Consider the following 19,835-nt stretch of genomic DNA (forward strand, 5'->3'; position numbering starts at 1 on the left):
AGTTCAGTTTAGGTTGCTAGGTGACGGGCAGAGTTCCACTTGGGTTGCTAGGTAACAGCCTGGGCTTAGCTGGGGTTGCCAGGTGAAAGTTAGTGGCTGCTAATTTGTGACGCTACATTCAGGAGGTTTTTTCAAACGGCTCATTTTCCAGACACAAGAGAAAAAAAAATTGACCCTAAGGGTCAATTTAACCCTAACCCTTGCTAAACACCGACTGAATGTTTTTTTTGTTTTTTCATTGGTCTTGTAGAACCAAACTGAAGTACAAACACGTACAAAATTACACGTCAACACAAGCCATCCAGTGAGGATTAATTTGTGATGGCTGGTGTCTGCAGAAAAGTTTTATGTCTTTGAAGTCATGTAAAAAAATAAAAAATTCTTTATTCACTTCTGTTCCTCACGTAATTTCAGCAGCAGAGTAATCTACTACTTCATAAAAAAACATGAAAGTGCTCCCGGTTGCATTTCATAAACTTCACAAAGTGCCTACCTGTCAGGTTTTTTTGTCTTGCTGCTCAGTCAGCATCATCGCCTACAGAGGACTGAACACTTGATCTGCATCTCAATGCAGCTGCGATTCGGGCCGAACAGCCCAGCAAATTAAGCCTTTGTGGAGTCTGATTCTGCGGAGAATTTATATTCGAGTGGCTCACCTGTGAGTTGAACCTCAGCTGGCAGACGCTGCAGGACACATGCTTCCTCTTGGCTGTGGGAGGGATGCCCAGGGTGTGATGGAGGACGGCTTTCTGCACCGGGTCCATCTGGAGGACGGACACAGACAGACAGACGCGCAGGCTAATTAAAACGGTGCTAAAGCTGACTTGTAAATCCACCTGACTACGCAGACGCTCGATGGGCTGTGAAGAGAAAACAGGTTGCCTGGAGCGATCTGGAAAGCTGTGTGTCAATCTTTCACCTCGGTGGGTGAATTCAGGCTTTTTCACAGGACTAAGTGCTTCTTTCAGCCACACGGAGAGTTTTTACTGACCGTAGGGTAATGGCTGCTGGCAAAGTCCTCAAGGGGATCATTCAAATGATTCTCCCTTAGTTATTGCCTCTAACTGTGTTTTTCACTACAATAGTCTAGATAGAAAGGGAAAAATGTTTTGGCTATTAATATCCTCACATTATTAAAATTTTTAACGTATTGTTTCCTCTTAGATAGAGGTTTGCTGCATAGTTAAAGTCTTTCGAGAAGAGTTTCTGCTCTGATTTAATGAGGTTGATGGAAAAAACCTGTCAACACTATGAAAGCAACGCAACAGTGGTATAGATGTATGAAAACCAGAGACAAAGTTCTGGCTTTTCTCCAGAATTCTGATCTTAATCTTCTGAGATTAAAATCAGAATTTTGAGTATTCTGAGACTGAATTAAGAATTTCAAGAAAGAAAGGCCACAATTCTGAGATTAAAGTCACAATTGTTGGAGGGGGTTGGGGGAGGAGTTAGAATTGTGGGATTAAAATTAGAATTCAGAGATTAAAGTCAGAATTTTGAGAGAAAAAAATGTCAGATTTCTGGGATTAAAAGTCTGAATTCTAAGAAAAATGCCATAATTCTGGGGGGAAAAACTCACAATTCTGGGATGAAACTCAGAATCTTGAAAAAGTCATAACTGTGAAATCATAATTCTGGTTTTAAAGTCAGAATTCTGAAAATAAAAATTAAGCATTTGGAAATTGAAGTCATAATTTGGAGATTAAAGTCAGAATCCTGAGAAAAATGTCAGTTCTGAGAAAAAGTATCATAGTTCAGGGATTAAAATCAGAATTCTGAGAAAAATTCCTAATTCAGAGGGGGAAAAAATCAATTCTACAGTAAAATTATGAGAAACACCTGAATTTTTGGGATTAAACTCTGAATTGTTTTTCTTCTTTCAGTGGCCCTAATCCTCTTCCCAACCACTCACAGTCACTCTCTCCACTCCACACAGTAACGTTTTTCTGTAGAAAACAAGAGTCATAATGTTTTGTAAAGGACTCTGACTTGTGACAAAGCCGGATAAACAAAGGTCATCCCACATAATGAAACCGTTTACCCAGCATTATTCAGTGATAAACACGCATTAAGAGTTGTACGTCCAGAATAACTCAGCTTGAGGGAAGAAAGCTCCTTGACAAAAACAAACTTTGCTCATTTATCTTCTCGCCGCTGCTGGCGGCGCGGCAACTAGCAGGCGGCGTGTCGCACCTCGGGTCCAGCCTAACCTCATATCTCACTTTTCCACTCTCTGCTCATTAATCTAGCAAAGCAGAGCACAAACACTCGGCAGATGTTTTATTTTGAAGTGCAGCTCCATGATATGAAGCAGAAGTGATACCAAGCTGTTGCTGCGCAGATAATAAGCTGGATGGACTCATTGTTCACTGACAAAGGAAGAAGAAAAATGTCCGTCGGCAGAACATGCGACACACAAAAGAGCCGCTGCAGCACAGAAATTACATGCATTTTGAGCTTCCTGCGTCTGTGAAACTCTAATTTGTCTGTTTTCTTTTCGCTTTCCGAAAAGAACCAACAGGTCCGTCTGACTGGGGAAACTCTCACAGTGGCCTCATGGCGGGAGAAAGTGGAGACGTGTTGGCACAGCGTGGGAAGATTAATCAATCTTGACAATTGTTCAGCAGAGTGTAATGATGTTAGCTAGTTTGAAGAAACATCTCAGAGGTTAACCTGAACTGCAACCCAAAAAGAACCAGAAGGTTCTTATTTGGAGGGGTCTGTACAGAGCTGGTAGGAACTAGTTACAGTTACTCAATTACATTTACCTACTTGCTGAGACATTAGTCCTTCAACCCTGGAAATGTTCTTCAGGTGATAGAAGGCCGACTTTGTAATTGTCTTTATGTGACTCTGAAAGTACATCTAAAGAATTACTCAAGTAAGAGTAAAAAGGAATTTGCTTAAAAAAAAGTATACTCAGGTATTGAGTAACTGATCAAAACATTTAATATCTAAGCATTACTTCATCAGATGGGCCAAAATATAAAGTTGTTTTATATTTTGGAAATTTTGGATGTTTTAAGGATTAAAATACTAAAGGAAAAGTAAAAACTACAACATAGTAAAAATACTAAAAGAAGTAAACAATAATTCAGTTTTCAACTAAAAATGAGTAAATGTGACTAGTCTTCATGAATGTTTATGACTGAAGCATCATTCAGTTAATATTTTTAGTGCAATGTTAGATTAAAAGCTGCATTAAAAGTGTGAACTTTGCATTATTTGGTAAATAATGACACTTTTAAAGCATCAACATTGCATTAAAAATGTCATTTTTGACCGAATGACACCTCATAACAACCGTCATAAGGATTCACAGAGTCGTTCACGTCTATGACACGTCTATGACAGGTGTTACGTCAGTCAAATAAAGTGTTACCATTATGGTACACCGGTACTTTTTCCTATGTTTATCCTCAAGAAATGTCTTTGAAGTTTTAATTGTGAGCAGCAATGAGCAACTAATAAAAACAGGCAAAGAGACATTTCACCAAACAGAAAGTAATCAGATGCAGCTGGAAGCGTGAACCTGGAACAGAGGCTGAACGCCGGTGTCTGTAAGGAGCAGCTGGGTGGGAGGCTTTGGGGTCAGCTTTGGGGTCAGCTGACGCCTGGCTGAGGTCATCTGACTGAGAGCAACCAGAGGTCAGCCTATATCAGACTCTGGATGGCTCCGGTGAAGGAGCAAAAATAAAACAATCTGTTAAAAACCTCAGTTTTTAAAGGCTGTTCAATATCACAAGTTAATGTCAGGGCTGAAAAACGACACAATAAGTGTTTTATATCAGTCAATATCAATAATTATTGATTCATTTTTAGTTTTAAATATCTAAAATACTGCTTGACCTTTCCTTTTTTATCCAGTTTTAACTCCACGCCATTGTTTTTCTAAACAGTTGATTAAAGGTGATTCATAACTGCTTATGAACTAGTTATGAATCACCTTTAACTGCTGCCGTTACTCAGCAGGTTGTTGCTAGGTAACCACAGAGTGAGTGAGTTGCTAGGTAACCACAGAGTGAGTGAGTTGCTAAGTAACCATAGAGTGAGAGAGTGAGTTGATTCCACCAACTTTTCTTTTGTCTGGTCGCAGTTAATAATGTCTTTTCTCCGCATAAATCCCCCAGAATGGAAACTATTTTGGTCCAGTTTCCACTGCAAATATCTTATTACACTTGAAATTACAGAAAACTAACTTATAAGTAACTTTACAGCAAAATATAGAAGTTTGTTTTAAGTAAATAATTAATATTGATGAAAAATACTAGTTCCACCGGCAGATTATTTCACTTATAACATGACATCCTATGTTAATGAAATAATCTGCCAGTAGAACTAGTATTTTCCATCAATATTAATTAATTATTTACATAAAACATACTTCTATATTTTGCTGAAAAGTTAGTTTTATCTTATTTGAAGGTATGTACACTAGAAACTAGACATAAATACTTGGTAATATTTTGTGCTTTTGCAGTATATGTAGAAAATTAGCAGAAACTATCGAGCGACATTAAAGGAAACATGACAGATCCAGTTCTTCGTTATTTTACTCTGCAGCTTCGGATTAGAAACTGACTGGAAGATACAGAGTGGCTCCAATTTATTCAAAACATTAGCTGTGGCATTTCTAAAGGAGAGGATAAAAAGAAAAAAAACATCTGAATAAAAATTTGCTGGAAGAAGAAGACTGGAGCAGAGAACGTTATAATTTTAAATGATTAGATGAAATGTCACGGAAACAGTTGTTGATTGAGTACAAACGCCCAGAAAAGCACGTTTTTTTTTTTCATTTATAATGTTTTCCAACCTAAAAAAGAAATAACTTTGACAAAATAAGCTAATAAAAAGATGATTTCTTTCAAAATACAAGCACTTGCTCTTATTTTAAAGAATAATCTGTTGTGAGTACATCTTTTTTATGACTTTATTTATAAATCTCACGGTTTTTTCTTGTTTAATATTGTGACCAAAACCAAACTCTACCTTTCTGCTATAATAAATATTCCTGGCTTTGTAATTCAAATCTCGCTACAATAAAACAATAATTAAAAAGTTTCATTGAATTCCTGACAATGCCTCTGGAAGCCACACAAAGTTCTCTTAATACACTCATAATCCTCTGTAGCAAACATAAGCAAGAGATTTAATCTAATTACATCTCTACAGTAGATAATGCTGCTCAACTCTCCCAAGTCAGCAGATGCACAAAGACGATTTTGTGGAGCGATTGTAACCATTAACACATACAAATTACACCTTGTCAATGACAATCAGAGAAAAATGGCGATGCAGCAAAATGGATAAGTTTTAAACAGTCTCCTGCGCCTCCATATCTGGGCCCAGCAATTAGCAGAAGCTTCCCGCCCCTCAGAAATGGAACATAACTGATGCCAATAAAGCAGAGAGAAAGCAATAAGAAGATAGCAAAGCATTTTCAGGTACCCATTTCCTCAGTTCATTTTGTAATTAAGGAAAGTGAGTTATCTGGAAGTGCTGAGGTCAAACTGAGGTCAAACTGAGGGCTTCGACACGGAAAAACTTTCTGACATGTGTGAGGGGAAAATGAAATTCTATTTCTTTCAAATTCAATAATACTTCACTGATCCAATGGGGAATTAAATAAAGACTTCCACACCAAAAACTGGCAGATTTAGGAAGATTGATTTGCTATTTTAAACAAACATGAAGCTAAAAGCACCACTGGATTTATTAAGAAAATAACTTTTGTAAGTGTCTGTTTCAAGTTTCCGAAATCCTGCAACTTTTAGGCTGTTTCCACACCAGATAGTCCAGTAGATTCGGTTCGATCATTGTCCAAAATCTGTTACATTTTCAGCTGCTGCAGTTCGCTTTCACACTGCACAGTGTTAAATAACACAAACTGATTTAAAAATCTGTTCTCCAGTGCAAATATCTTAATACACTTGAAATAAGACAAAACTTACTTACAAGTAACTTTTCAGTGAGATATAGGAGCTTGTTTCAAGTAAATAATTCGTTAATATTGTCGAAAAAGTTCTAGTTTCACTGGCAGATTATTTAACTTATGTATAAGTTATAACATGGGAAAAATGTCACTTTGTAAGTGAAATAATCTGCCAACAGATACTTTTTGTCAATATTAAATTACATCTTCTATAAAGAATTAGCTAGTGGACAAAAATGAACAGAAAAGCAGAAAGTCCAAAGAGTCTAAAAGCCCAAAGAAAGCCTTTAAGGACTTCAGAAAACCAGTGGAAAAGATTACAGTCAGGACAAATTAGCATAGATTAGCATAATCTACTAACTCCAAATTCAAACTACTAAATATTTTAGTGAGTTTTAGTGAGAAAAAGCAGCTTAAAATCCGAATTTGTCTTTCAAAAGTTAAAGTGAGCCACTCCCAACCTTTCACCTGGGGATGAACTGAGCTGCACATGAAAACACTGAAACCTCTGCATCTTATTAGCACAGCAAGAGGCTCTGATTTGCTCTGACACACTTTGCTGCTGAAGCGCAAGGAAAAAACAAACAAAAAACCTGAAGCTGTTGTGCAACAGGCCTCCTATGTGGCGTGAATCTCACCAAAGGAAGAAGACGATGACACACGATGTTGGCCGGCATTGCTGGCCGTGAAAACGTTTTTTTTCCCTCTGCAGCTCGTTGGAAACCTGAGCTAACCCGAGCTGAAAACATCTGGGCGACCAGAGATCAGTGACCTCTTACTAGAAACATGCATGCACTGGGATAGAAATATGTTATTCCTCCTTCCTTCCCAGAGCAGAGGCTGTGAAATAACTCCAGATTGATGAGACCGCACGTAAAGGCGAAATCCAGAAAAAACACATAAGATTTTTTTTATTGCCTATCTGTGGAGAATCATCAATAATTTCCAATAAAGCTGTAATTTTTTTTCCAGCTCTGCTGCTTTATTAGTAGCTAAGAAGCTGCATTCACATATGCACATCGTTCCATAGGTTTTGAAACAAGGAGTCTACAGGAAACAGCTGCAATTCTCAGAGGAATCAGCAACATGTTGCATCCAAAACTGCTGCATTGTTTTTCTCTCTGTCTGGGGTCACAAAAGTACTCTGAAGCCAATGATCACACTTCAGCAAAAAGGATAAAGTACGATACAAAGAACACACAAACCCACTTTTCATAAAAATCATGCGCATTGGAGATTTGAAGAAATTCAGATCAGCACAGAAAACATAATCTACGACCCAAAAATATTCAAGAATTGTTTACAGAAAGAGGAGGACGCAAGTTGAGAGGAGAAATTAATTTTTTAAAACACACAAAAAAAGAATAATAAAACGCATGTCGACCTGTGGAGTGACTTGTGGAACAGTAAATCCAATAAAAAAGCAATGTACAAGCATACATACATTTAAAAAGGGCACAATTAATATATCTAAATACAGTTTAATTTTTTTTCTCAATGTTTGAAGTTAAATCAGACCAAACTTTTCTTGTTTTGGTTTAGTTAAAATTACCAAAATTAAATGCCAGAAAACAAGAAAAATAAAAACATTTAAACGTTTTACTTTTGTAGGTTTGCATAACATTTGGTCAGTATCACGGACTCATAACGGGTCAAACGTTTTGGGTTTCCCTCCACAAGCTTCTTACAATAGTTTGCGTGATTTTTGGCCCATTCCGCCTTCAAATAAAAACAATTTATATGGAAATTTCTAAACTGCAAAATTTGAAAATTTGCAACAAAAAAAAATCTGAAATTTTGATTTTAATCTCAGAATTTTTTTTTGAGAAAAACTTGGAAATCTTTGAGTTTGAAAAGTTTAACATTTGAGGGAAAAAAAATCTAAATTTGGAGACTAATCTCAGAAAGTTTTGAAACTCAGTTATTTCTAGAAAATTTCTAAAATTAATCTCAAAATTTCAGTTTGTTTCTCACAAATTTTTTACATTTGGAGCTCAGAAATTGTAAATTTTTTTCTAGAAAAATTCTGAAATTAATCTCAAACTTTCTCTTTTTATTTATTTAAGATGACGGATCCAAATGTTTCTTTGAGCATGTGTCTAAATCTATAAGCATTTGTAAAAGCATTCTTGTTTTTCTTGTTTTGTTTTATTGATTTCTTTGAAATAGAGAAAGATTATTCCCCTAAGTTCCACACTCATCAGCCACCCACTGAGCCTCGCCTGGCAGACGCTGAAGCGCTGAGGGAGCATATCCACTCTGCACACATCAGCCCAAAACACACACACACACACACCAAGCGAATGCCCACACTGGAAGCCTGCAGCGGTGCACAGAGCACGTTCTCATTATATGCCTTAAATTCAGTGTCATCTTTCAAATCACTTCCTAGAGCTCTAATATGCAATTTTTCCCCCAGCAGGTCAAGCTGCAGCGCAAAGGCTTGTCAGTCATCCTGATGAGCTGTCTGCCTTGAAACAGCCTGTGGCCTGAGGCGGCGGCAGCAGGAGAGCCACCGCCGCCGATCAGAGGGGGGAAAGAGGACTCGGTAATCTGCTGTCTGAGGAAAGGCAACATTTGAACGGGTTCTTCACTCACGTAAACATCTTTACATCATCAGAAAGAGGCAGTTCAGAGCCTCCGACACACTGCAGCTCACAAAAAGTCATCCAACCCTGATGTGGATGGAAAAAAGAAGAAAGTAATCGACCTCATCAAAATGCCAACATGAGCCCTGCAGAAAGAGAGAAAAATGCCTCGAATAGTAAGTCCAGTGAGATTTTGTTCTTTCATTTGATCAAAACTTTACATTTGTCCTCATTTATGACCAATGTAAGGCGTTTTTAAACACAATAAATCAATAACAGTGTTGCAATAGGCACCTCAACCTTTCAAGGCTCATCTAAGTTGGTGGAATCAACTAACTCTCACTTTTTGGTTACCTAGCAACTCACTCATTCTTTGGTTACCTAGCAACCATTTGTTGAGAAACTAGCGCAGCAGCAGTGGATGTGGTGTCAAATTAAATTAAGATGTTTCCTGAAGTTTTTACCTTACTTATTAAAACGTGGTTCAAGATATAAATAAGAACGTATTCGGCTTTTGAATGTTTTTAAATGGTTTTAAAGGGGAACTATTAAAAAAATACACATTTTGCGTGTTTCTTTTACTTCCAGTTGAGTCTCCGCTGCTTCTAAAAACAGCCCAACGCTTAAAAAAAACAAGCCGTTTGCTTTTTCACAATAAGTTAAAGTTTTTTGGTGTCTGGAAAACGAACTGTTTCAAAAATCTTTGGAATATAAACGTCACAAATCAGCAGGCGGGAGCAGTTGATTTTAGCCCGTTCCTAGCAACCCCAACCAAGCCCAAGCCTGTTATCTAGCAACCCAAGCAGAGCTCCAGCATGCTTGGTCAGCATGCTTTGCCACAGTATTCACTGTACATCGGCTGCTGGGATGTGTATTTTTTTGGTTGACTTGCCATTCAGAAACCACTTGCTGCATTCTTACTGGTTGTGCAGGAGGCTCCACTAATGCTTTTCAAAGATGTACAGTTGTATAATTGCGCATCTGTTTGAAGCTATTTTCACGTGCAAGTGTAAAATCTCATTATCTAAGAATGATTTTGTGTAAAATACGTCATGGAACGTGTTTTGTCCAAGATTTAAACTCCTTGCTGATGGAACTGTTTGGCCTGCAGAGGAAAGCTGTGTTATCCTGTGTGATTGCAGAGCTGAAAGCTGTCCAGTTCGATTTCTGAGGAAGCCTAACGAAACTCAAGGTATCTGATCAATGTGAATAAATGCATCTCTCCTCTCCCCCAGCTCGCTGCCTGTGAGTGTCTGCTTTCATTCGCCCGCTTCTCTTTGATTTCCTCTGATGTGTTTCTGTCAGCGGCCGAGTGTCGACAGCGCTTGGAGAATAAGCAGGTCATTTGCTGGATGCTATCTGACAGGCCGCAGAAGGCCCGTCCATCTCAAAGTTCAGCACGGCCGCCGCTGCCCGCTCCACGCTGACAGATAATGTGACAGAACAAGACAGGGATGAGCTGAGATGGCGGTTGAGACGCGCTGACTTTTACCGCAGACGCCTGACAGACGGGTCAAAAACAAACCCAGCTCCGTCTATTGCTTCTTGCACAAGGTTTTGTTTGTCATTTCTCTGGATAAAGCTGCACAACTGCGTGATTTATGGAAAACAAAAGGGCTAAAATGAAAATATTAAAGCCTTCACATTTTTATTTTGGAATAAATGTCCTATAAAACAGGAAAAGGTTACAGTTTTACACAGTATTGCAGAAAGTTCCCCAACAATAAGACAATAAACCCATGATGTTGAATCACAATTATGGATTCCTTTAAATAAGATTCACTCATCTAGTCTTTAAAAACTATAATTCTGTTATGTTACCTTTCAGCTCTGCACAGATTTACTCCAGTTCATGCTGCTGCTGTAAATTAATAACACTGAACCACTAAATCAGGAGCATATTTTGCTTTACAATCTACAAAACCAAACACAAAATGCTGTTTAACTGCTGTGCAATTCAAACCTCTTCATTATGCATGTAAGTATGCATGGCACAGCTTAAAGATTTACACTTGTGGAGGTGTAAATCAGCTGCTTATGCATAAAGCACAGTCTGTGATTTCAGCTCTCCAACTTGAAAAGCCCATACCATTTGAAAAATCCTTGTATAATCATATGTAAACCTTCATAGCTGCAGAGACTTCGGTTCTACTTAAACAGTCCTGCGTTTGCAAAAATGTGGAGCTGGTTAGTTTTAGGTATGAGGTAGTTGGGGAGTTCATGTTGAACCATTACATTTAGAAAAGCAGAGAGAAATCAGCACATAAGTATGAGCTGAATGCAGTATAGAGATTATGTCACAGGAACAACAACGCTCTTCAGGGTAGAAGTTGTGGCTAAATCAATCAGACTTAAAGTTAGCCACTTCTGATCGCAGTGGTGTGTTTAAGATAAAGTCAGACGTTTGGTCATGCAATCATNTAGAACCAAACTGAAGTACAAACACGTACAAAATTACACGTCAACACAAGCGATCCAGTGAGGATTAATTTGTGATGGCTGGTGTCTGCAGAAAAGTTTTATGTCTTTGAAGTCATGTAAAAAAATAAAAAATTCTTTATTCACTTCTGTTCCTCACGTAATTTCAGCAGCAGAGTAATCTACTACTTCATAAAAAAACATGAAAGTGCTCCCGGTTGCATTTCATAAACTTCACAAAGTGCCTACCTGTCAGGTTTTTTTGTCTTGCTGCTCAGTCAGCATCATCGCCTACAGAGGACTGAACACTTGATCTGCATCTCAATGCAGCTGCGATTCGGGCCGAACAGCCCAGCAAATTAAGCCTTTGTGGAGTCTGATTCTGCAGAGAATTTATATTCGAGTCGCTCACCTGTGAGTTGAACCTCAGCTGGCAGACGCTGCAGGACACATGCTTCCTCTTGGCTGTGGGAGGGATGCCCAGGGTGTGATGGAGGACGGCTTTCTGCACCGGGTCCATCTGGAGGACGGACACAGACAGACAGACGCGCAGGCTAATTAAAACGGTGCTAAAGCTGACTTGTAAATCCACCTGACTACGCAGACGCTCGCTGGGCTGTGAAGAGAAAACAGGTTGCCTGGAGCGATCTGGAAAGCTGTGTGTCAATCTTTCACCTCGGTGGGTGAATTCAGGCTTTTTCACAGGACTAAGTGCTTCTTTCAGCCACACGGAGAGTTTTTACTGACCGTAGGGTAATGGCTGCTGGCAAAGTCCTCAAGGGGATCATTCAAATGATTCTCCCTTAGTTATTGCCTCTAACTGTGTTTTTCACTACAATAGTCTAGATAGAAAGGGAAAAATGTTTTGGCTATTAATATCCTCACATTATTAAAATTTTTAACGTATTGTTTCCTCTTAGATAGAGGTTTGCTGCATAGTTAAAGTCTTTCGAGAAGAGTTTCTGCTCTGATTTAATGAGGTTGATGGAAAAAACCTGTCAACACTATGAAAGCAACGCAACAGTGGTATAGATGTATGAAAACCAGAGACAAAGTTCTGGCTTTTCTCCAGAATTCTGATCTTAATCTTCTGAGATTAAAATCAGAATTTTGAGTATTCTGAGACTGAATTAAGAATTTCAAGAAAGAAAGGCCACAATTCTGAGATTAAAGTCACAATTGTTGGAGGGGGTTGGGGGAGGAGTTAGAATTGTGGGATTAAAATTAGAATTCAGAGATTAAAGTCAGAATTTTGAGAGAAAAAAATGTCAGATTTCTGGGATTAAAAGTCTGAATTCTAAGAAAAATGCCATAATTCTGGGGGGAAAAACTCACAATTCTGGGATGAAACTCAGAATCTTGAAAAAGTCATAACTGTGAAATCATAATTCTGGTTTTAAAGTCAGAATTCTGAAAATAAAAATTAAGCATTTGGAAATTGAAGTCATAATTTGGAGATTAAAGTCAGAATCCTGAGAAAAATGTCAGTTCTGAGAAAAAGTATCATAGTTCAGGGATTAAAATCAGAATTCTGAGAAAAATTCCTAATTCAGAGGGGGAAAAAATCAATTCTACAGTAAAATTATGAGAAACACCTGAATTTTTGGGATTAAACTCTGAATTGTTTTTCTTCTTTCAGTGGCCCTAATCCTCTTCCCAACCACTCACAGTCACTCTCTCTACTCCACACAGTAACGTTTTTCTGTAGAAAACAAGAGTCATAATGTTTTGTAAAGGACTCTGACTTGTGACAAAGCCGGATAAACAAAGGTCATCCCACATAATGAAACCGTTTACCCAGCATTATTCAGTGATAAACACGCATTAAGAGTTGTACGTCCAGAATAACTCAGCTTGAGGGAAGAAAGCTCCTTGACAAAAACAAACTTTGCTCATTTATCTTCTCGCCGCTGCTGGCGGCGCGGCAACTAGCAGGCGGCGTGTCGCACCTCGGGTCCAGCCTAACCTCATATCTCACTTTTCCACTCTCTGCTCATTAATCTAGCAAAGCAGAGCACAAACACTCGGCAGATGTTTTATTTTGAAGTGCAGCTCCATGATATGAAGCAGAAGTGATACCAAGCTGTTGCTGCGCAGATAATAAGCTGGATGGACTCATTGTTCACTGACAAAGGAAGAAGAAAAATGTCCGTCGGCAGAACATGCGACACACAAAAGAGCCGCTGCAGCGCAGAAATTACATGCATTTTGAGCTTCCTGCGTCTGTGAAACTCTAATTTGTCTGTTTTCTTTTCGCTTTCCGAAAAGAACCAACAGGTCCGTCTGACTGGGGAAACTCTCACAGTGGCCTCATGGCGGGAGAAAGTGGAGACGTGTTGGCACAGCGTGGGAAGATTAATCAATCTTGACAATTGTTCAGCAGAGTGTAATGATGTTAGCTAGTTTGAAGAAACATCTCAGAGGTTAACCTGAACTGCAACCCAAAAAGAACCAGAAGGTTCTTATTTGGAGGGGTCTGTACAGAGCTGGTAGGAACTAGTTACAGTTACTCAATTACATTTACCTACTTGCTGAGACATTAGTCCTTCAACCCTGGAAATGTTCTTCAGGTGATAGAAGGCCGACTTTGTAATTGTCTTTATGTGACTCTGAAAGTACATCTAAAGAATTACTCAAGTAAGAGTAAAAAGGAATTTGCTTAAAAAAAAGTATACTCAGGTATTGAGTAACTGATCAAAACATTTAATATCTAAGCATTACTTCATCAGATGGGCCAAAATATAAAGTTGTTTTATATTTTGGAAATTTTGGATGTTTTAAGGATTAAAATACTAAAGGAAAAGTAAAAACTACAACATAGTAAAAATACTAAAAGAAGTAAACAATAATTCAGTTTTCAACTAAAAATGAGTAAATGTGACTAGTCTTCATGAATGTTTATGACTGAAGCATCATTCAGTTAATATTTTTAGTGCAATGTTAGATTAAAAGCTGCATTAAAAGTGTGAACTTTGCATTATTTGGTAAATAATGACACTTTTAAAGCATCAACATTGCATTAAAAATGTCATTTTTGACCGAATGACACCTCATAACAACCGTCATAAGGATTCACAGAGTCGTTCACGTCTATGACACGTCTATGACAGGTGTTACGTCAGTCAAATAAAGTGTTACCATTATGGTACACCGGTACTTTTTCCTATGTTTATCCTCAAGAAATGTCTTTGAAGTTTTAATTGTGAGCAGCAATGAGCAACTAATAAAAACAGGCAAAGAGACATTTCACCAAACAGAAAGTAATCAGATGCAGCTGGAAGCGTGAACCTGGAACAGAGGCTGAACGCCGGTGTCTGTAAGGAGCAGCTGGGTGGGAGGCTTTGGGGTCAGCTTTGGGGTCAGCTGACGCCTGGCTGAGGTCATCTGACTGAGAGCAACCAGAGGTCAGCCTATATCAGACTCTGGATGGCTCCGGTGAAGGAGCAAAAATAAAACAATCTGTTAAAAACCTCAGTTTTTAAAGGCTGTTCAATATCACAAGTTAATGTCAGGGCTGAAAAACGACACAATAAGTGTTTTATATCAGTCAATATCAATAATTATTGATTCATTTTTAGTTTTAAATATCTAAAATACTGCTTGACCTTTCCTTTTTTATCCAGTTTTAACTCCACGCCATTGTTTTTCTAAACAGTTGATTAAAGGTGATTCATAACTGCTTATGAACTAGTTATGAATCACCTTTAACTGCTGCCGTTACTCAGCAGGTTGTTGCTAGGTAACCACAGAGTGAGTGAGTTGCTAGGTAACCACAGAGTGAGTGAGTTGCTAAGTAACCATAGAGTGAGAGAGTGAGTTGATTCCACCAACTTTTCTTTTGTCTGGTCGCAGTTAATAATGTCTTTTCTCCGCATAAATCCCCCAGAATGGAAACTATTTTGGTCCAGTTTCCACTGCAAATATCTTATTACACTTGAAATTACAGAAAACTAATTTATAAGTAACTTTGCAGCAAAATATAGAAGTTTGTTTTAATTAAATAATTAATATTGATGAAAAATACTAGTTCCACCGGCAGATTATTTCACTTATAACATGACATCCTATGTTAATGAAGTAATCTGCCAGTAGAACTAGTATTTTCCATCAATATTAATTAATTATTTACATAAAACATACTTCTATATTTTGCTGAAAAGTTAGTTTTGTCTTATTTGAAGGTATTTACACTAGAAACTAGACATAAATACTAGGTAATATTTTGTGCTTTTGCAGTATATGTAGAAAATTAGCAGAAACTATCGAGCGACATTAAAGGAAACATGACAGATCCAGTTCTTCGTTATTTTACTCTGCAGCTTCGGATTAGAAACTGACTGGAAGATACAGAGTGGCTCCAATTTATTCAAAACATTAGCTGTGGCATTTCTAAAGGAGAGGATAAAAAGAAAAAAAACATCTGAATAAAAATTTGCTGGAAGAAGAAGACTGGAGCAGAGAACGTTATAATTTTAAATGATTAGATGAAATGTCACGGAAACAGTTGTTGATTGAGTACAAACGCCCAGAAAAGCACGTTTTTTTTTTTCATTTATAATGTTTTCCAACCTAAAAAAGAAATAACTTTGACAAAATAAGCTAATAAAAAGATGATTTCTTTCAAAATACAAGCACTTGCTCTTATTTTAAAGAATAATCTGTTGTGAGTACATCTTTTTTATGACTTTATTTATAAATCTCACGCTTTTTTTCTTGTTTAATATTGTGACTAAACCCAAACTCTACCTTTCTGCTATAATAAATATTCCTGGCTTTGTAATTCAAATCTCGCTACAATAAAACAATAATTAAAAAGTTTCATTGAATTCCTGACAATGCCTCTGGAAGCCACACAAAGTTCTCTTAATACACTCATAATCCTCTGTAGCAAACATAAGCAAGAGATTTAATCTAATTACATCTCTACAGTAGATAATGCTGCTCAACTCTCCCAAGTCAGCAGATGCACAAAGACGATTTTGTGGAGCGATTGTAACCATTAACACATACAAATTACACCTTGTCAATGACAATCAGAGAAAAATGGCGATGCAGCAAAATGGATAAGTTTTAAACAGTCTCCTGCGCCTCCATATCTGGGCCCAGCAATTAGCAGAAGCTTCCCGCCCCTCAGAAATGGAACATAACTGATGCCAATAAAGCAGAGAGAAAGCAATAAGAAGATAGCAAAGCATTTTCAGGTACCCATTTCCTCAGTTCATTTTGTAATTAAGGAAAGTGAGTTATCTGGAAGTGCTGAGGTCAAACTGAGGTCAAACTGAGGGCTTCGACACGGAAAAACTTTCTGACATGTGTGAGGGGAAAATGAAATTCTATTTCTTTCAAATTCAATAATACTTCACTGATCCAATGGGGAATTAAATAAAGACTTCCACACCAAAAACTGGCAGATTTAGGAAGATTGATTTGCTATTTTAAACAAACATGAAGCTAAAAGCACCACTGGATTTATTAAGAAAATAACTTTTGTAAGTGTCTGTTTCAAGTTTCCGAAATCCTGCAACTTTTAGGCTGTTTCCACACCAGATAGTCCAGTAGATTCGGTTCGATCATTGTCCAAAATCTGTTACATTTTCAGCTGCTGCAGTTCGCTTTCACACTGCACAGTGTTAAATAACACAAACTGATTTAAAAATCTGTTCTCCAGTGCAAATATCTTAATACACTTGAAATAAGACAAAACTTACTTACAAGTAACTTTTCAGTGAGATATAGGAGCTTGTTTCAAGTAAATAATTCGTTAATATTGTCGAAAAAGTTCTAGTTTCACTGGCAGATTATTTAACTTATGTATAAGTTATAACATGGGAAAAATGTCACTTTGTAAGTGAAATAATCTGCCAACAGATACTTTTTGTCAATATTAAATTACATCTTCTATAAAGAATTAGCTAGTGGACAAAAATGAACAGAAAAGCAGAAAGTCCAAAGAGTCTAAAAGCCCAAAGAAAGCCTTTAAGGACTTCAGAAAACCAGTGGAAAAGATTACAGTCAGGACAAATTAGCATAGATTAGCATAATCTACTAACTCCAAATTCAAACTACTAAATATTTTAGTGAGTTTTAGTGAGAAAAAGCAGCTTAAAATCCGAATTTGTCTTTCAAAAGTTAAAGTGAGCCACTCCCAACCTTTCACCTGGGGATGAACTGAGCTGCACATGAAAACACTGAAACCTCTGCATCTTATTAGCACAGCAAGAGGCTCTGATTTGCTCTGACACACTTTGCTGCTGAAGCGCAAGGAAAAAACAAACAAAAAACCTGAAGCTGTTGTGCAACAGGCCTCCTATGTGGCGTGAATCTCACCAAAGGAAGAAGACGATGACACACGATGTTGGCCGGCATTGCTGGCCGTGAAAACGTTTTTTTTCCCTCTGCAGCTCGTTGGAAACCTGAGCTAACCCGAGCTGAAAACATCTGGGCGACCAGAGATCAGTGACCTCTTACTAGAAACATGCATGCACTGGGATAGAAATATGTTATTCCTCCTTCCTTCCCAGAGCAGAGGCTGTGAAATAACTCCAGATTGATGAGACCGCACGTAAAGGCGAAATCCAGAAAAAACACATAAGATTTTTTTTATTGCCTATCTGTGGAGAATCATCAATAATTTCCAATAAAGCTGTAATTTTTTTTCCAGCTCTGCTGCTTTATTAGTAGCTAAGAAGCTGCATTCACATATGCACATCGTTCCATAGGTTTTGAAACAAGGAGTCTACAGGAAACAGCTGCAATTCTCAGAGGAATCAGCAACATGTTGCATCCAAAACTGCTGCATTGTTTTTCTCTCTGTCTGGGGTCACAAAAGTACTCTGAAGCCAATGATCACACTTCAGCAAAAAGGATAAAGTACGATACAAAGAACACACAAACCCACTTTTCATAAAAATCATGCGCATTGGAGATTTGAAGAAATTCAGATCAGCACAGAAAACATAATCTACGACCCAAAAATATTCAAGAATTGTTTACAGAAAGAGGAGGACGCAAGTTGAGAGGAGAAATTAATTTTTTAAAACACACAAAAAAAGAATAATAAAACGCATGTCGACCTGTGGAGTGACTTGTGGAACAGTAAATCCAATAAAAAAGCAATGTACAAGCATACATACATTTAAAAAGGGCACAATTAATATATCTAAATACAGTTTAATTTTTTTTCTCAATGTTTGAAGTTAAATCAGACCAAACTTTTCTTGTTTTGGTTTAGTTAAAATTACCAAAATTAAATGCCAGAAAACAAGAAAAATAAAAACATTTAAACGTTTTACTTTTGTAGGTTTGCATAACATTTGGTCAGTATCACGGACTCATAACGGGTCAAACGTTTTGGGTTTCCCTCCACAAGCTTCTTACAATAGTTTGCGTGATTTTTGGCCCATTCCGCCTTCAAATAAAAACAATTTATATGGAAATTTCTAAACTGCAAAATTTGAAAATTTGCAACAAAAAAAAATCTGAAATTTTGATTTTAATCTCAGAATTTTTTTTTGAGAAAAACTTGGAAATCTTTGAGTTTGAAAAGTTTAACATTTGAGGGAAAAAAAATCTAAATTTGGAGACTAATCTCAGAAAGTTTTGAAACTCAGTTATTTCTAGAAAATTTCTAAAATTAATCTCAAAATTTCAGTTTGTTTCTCACAAATTTTTTACATTTGGAGCTCAGAAATTGTAAATTTTTTTCTAGAAAAATTCTGAAATTAATCTCAAACTTTCTCTTTTTATTTATTTAAGATGACGGATCCAAATGTTTCTTTGAGCATGTGTCTAAATCTATAAGCATTTGTAAAAGCATTCTTGTTTTTCTTGTTTTGTTTTATTGATTTCTTTGAAATAGAGAAAGATTATTCCCCTAAGTTCCACACTCATCAGCCACCCACTGAGCCTCGCCTGGCAGACGCTGAAGCGCTGAGGGAGCATATCCACTCTGCACACATCAGCCCAAAACACACACACACACACACCAAGCGAATGCCCACACTGGAAGCCTGCAGCGGTGCACAGAGCACGTTCTCATTATATGCCTTAAATTCAGTGTCATCTTTCAAATCACTTCCTAGAGCTCTAATATGCAATTTTTCCCCCAGCAGGTCAAGCTGCAGCGCAAAGGCTTGTCAGTCATCCTGATGAGCTGTCTGCCTTGAAACAGCCTGTGGCCTGAGGCGGCGGCAGCAGGAGAGCCACCGCCGCCGATCAGAGGGGGGAAAGAGGACTCGGTAATCTGCTGTCTGAGGAAAGGCAACATTTGAACGGGTTCTTCACTCACGTAAACATCTTTACATCATCAGAAAGAGGCAGTTCAGAGCCTCCGACACACTGCAGCTCACAAAAAGTCATCCAACCCTGATGTGGATGGAAAAAAGAAGAAAGTAATCGACCTCATCAAAATGCCAACATGAGCCCTGCAGAAAGAGAGAAAAATGCCTCGAATAGTAAGTCCAGTGAGATTTTGTTCTTTCATTTGATCAAAACTTTACATTTGTCCTCATTTATGACCAATGTAAGGCGTTTTTAAACACAATAAATCAATAACAGTGTTGCAATAGGCACCTCAACCTTTCAAGGCTCATCTAAGTTGGTGGAATCAACTAACTCTCACTTTTTGGTTACCTAGCAACTCACTCATTCTTTGGTTACCTAGCAACCATTTGTTGAGAAACTAGCGCAGCAGCAGTGGATGTGGTGTCAAATTAAATTAAGATGTTTCCTGAAGTTTTTACCTTACTTATTAAAACGTGGTTCAAGATATAAATAAGAACGTATTCGGCTTTTGAATGTTTTTAAATGGTTTTAAAGGGGAACTATTAAAAAAATACACATTTTGCGTGTTTCTTTTACTTCCAGTTGAGTCTCCGCTGCTTCTAAAAACAGCCCAA

General features: G+C 37.7%; 1 protein-coding gene across 1 annotated transcript in view; it reads right to left on the bottom strand.

Annotated features, from left to right (window-relative positions):
* Positions 1 to 19,835, bottom strand: part of LOC103153898 (zinc finger protein 385D-like) — an 84,719-nt gene that overhangs the window by 38,607 nt on the left and 26,277 nt on the right. The window contains exon 3 of the mRNA XM_007574983.2: positions 11,351 to 11,458. Coding sequence (XP_007575045.2) covers positions 11,351 to 11,458 — 108 coding nt within the window. The remainder of the gene's footprint in view (positions 1 to 11,350; positions 11,459 to 19,835) is intronic.

The sequence above is a fragment of the Poecilia formosa genome, unplaced genomic scaffold (genome assembly GCF_000485575.1).
Source record: "Poecilia formosa unplaced genomic scaffold, Poecilia_formosa-5.1.2 Scaffold366, whole genome shotgun sequence".
NCBI lineage: Eukaryota > Metazoa > Chordata > Actinopteri > Cyprinodontiformes > Poeciliidae > Poecilia > Poecilia formosa.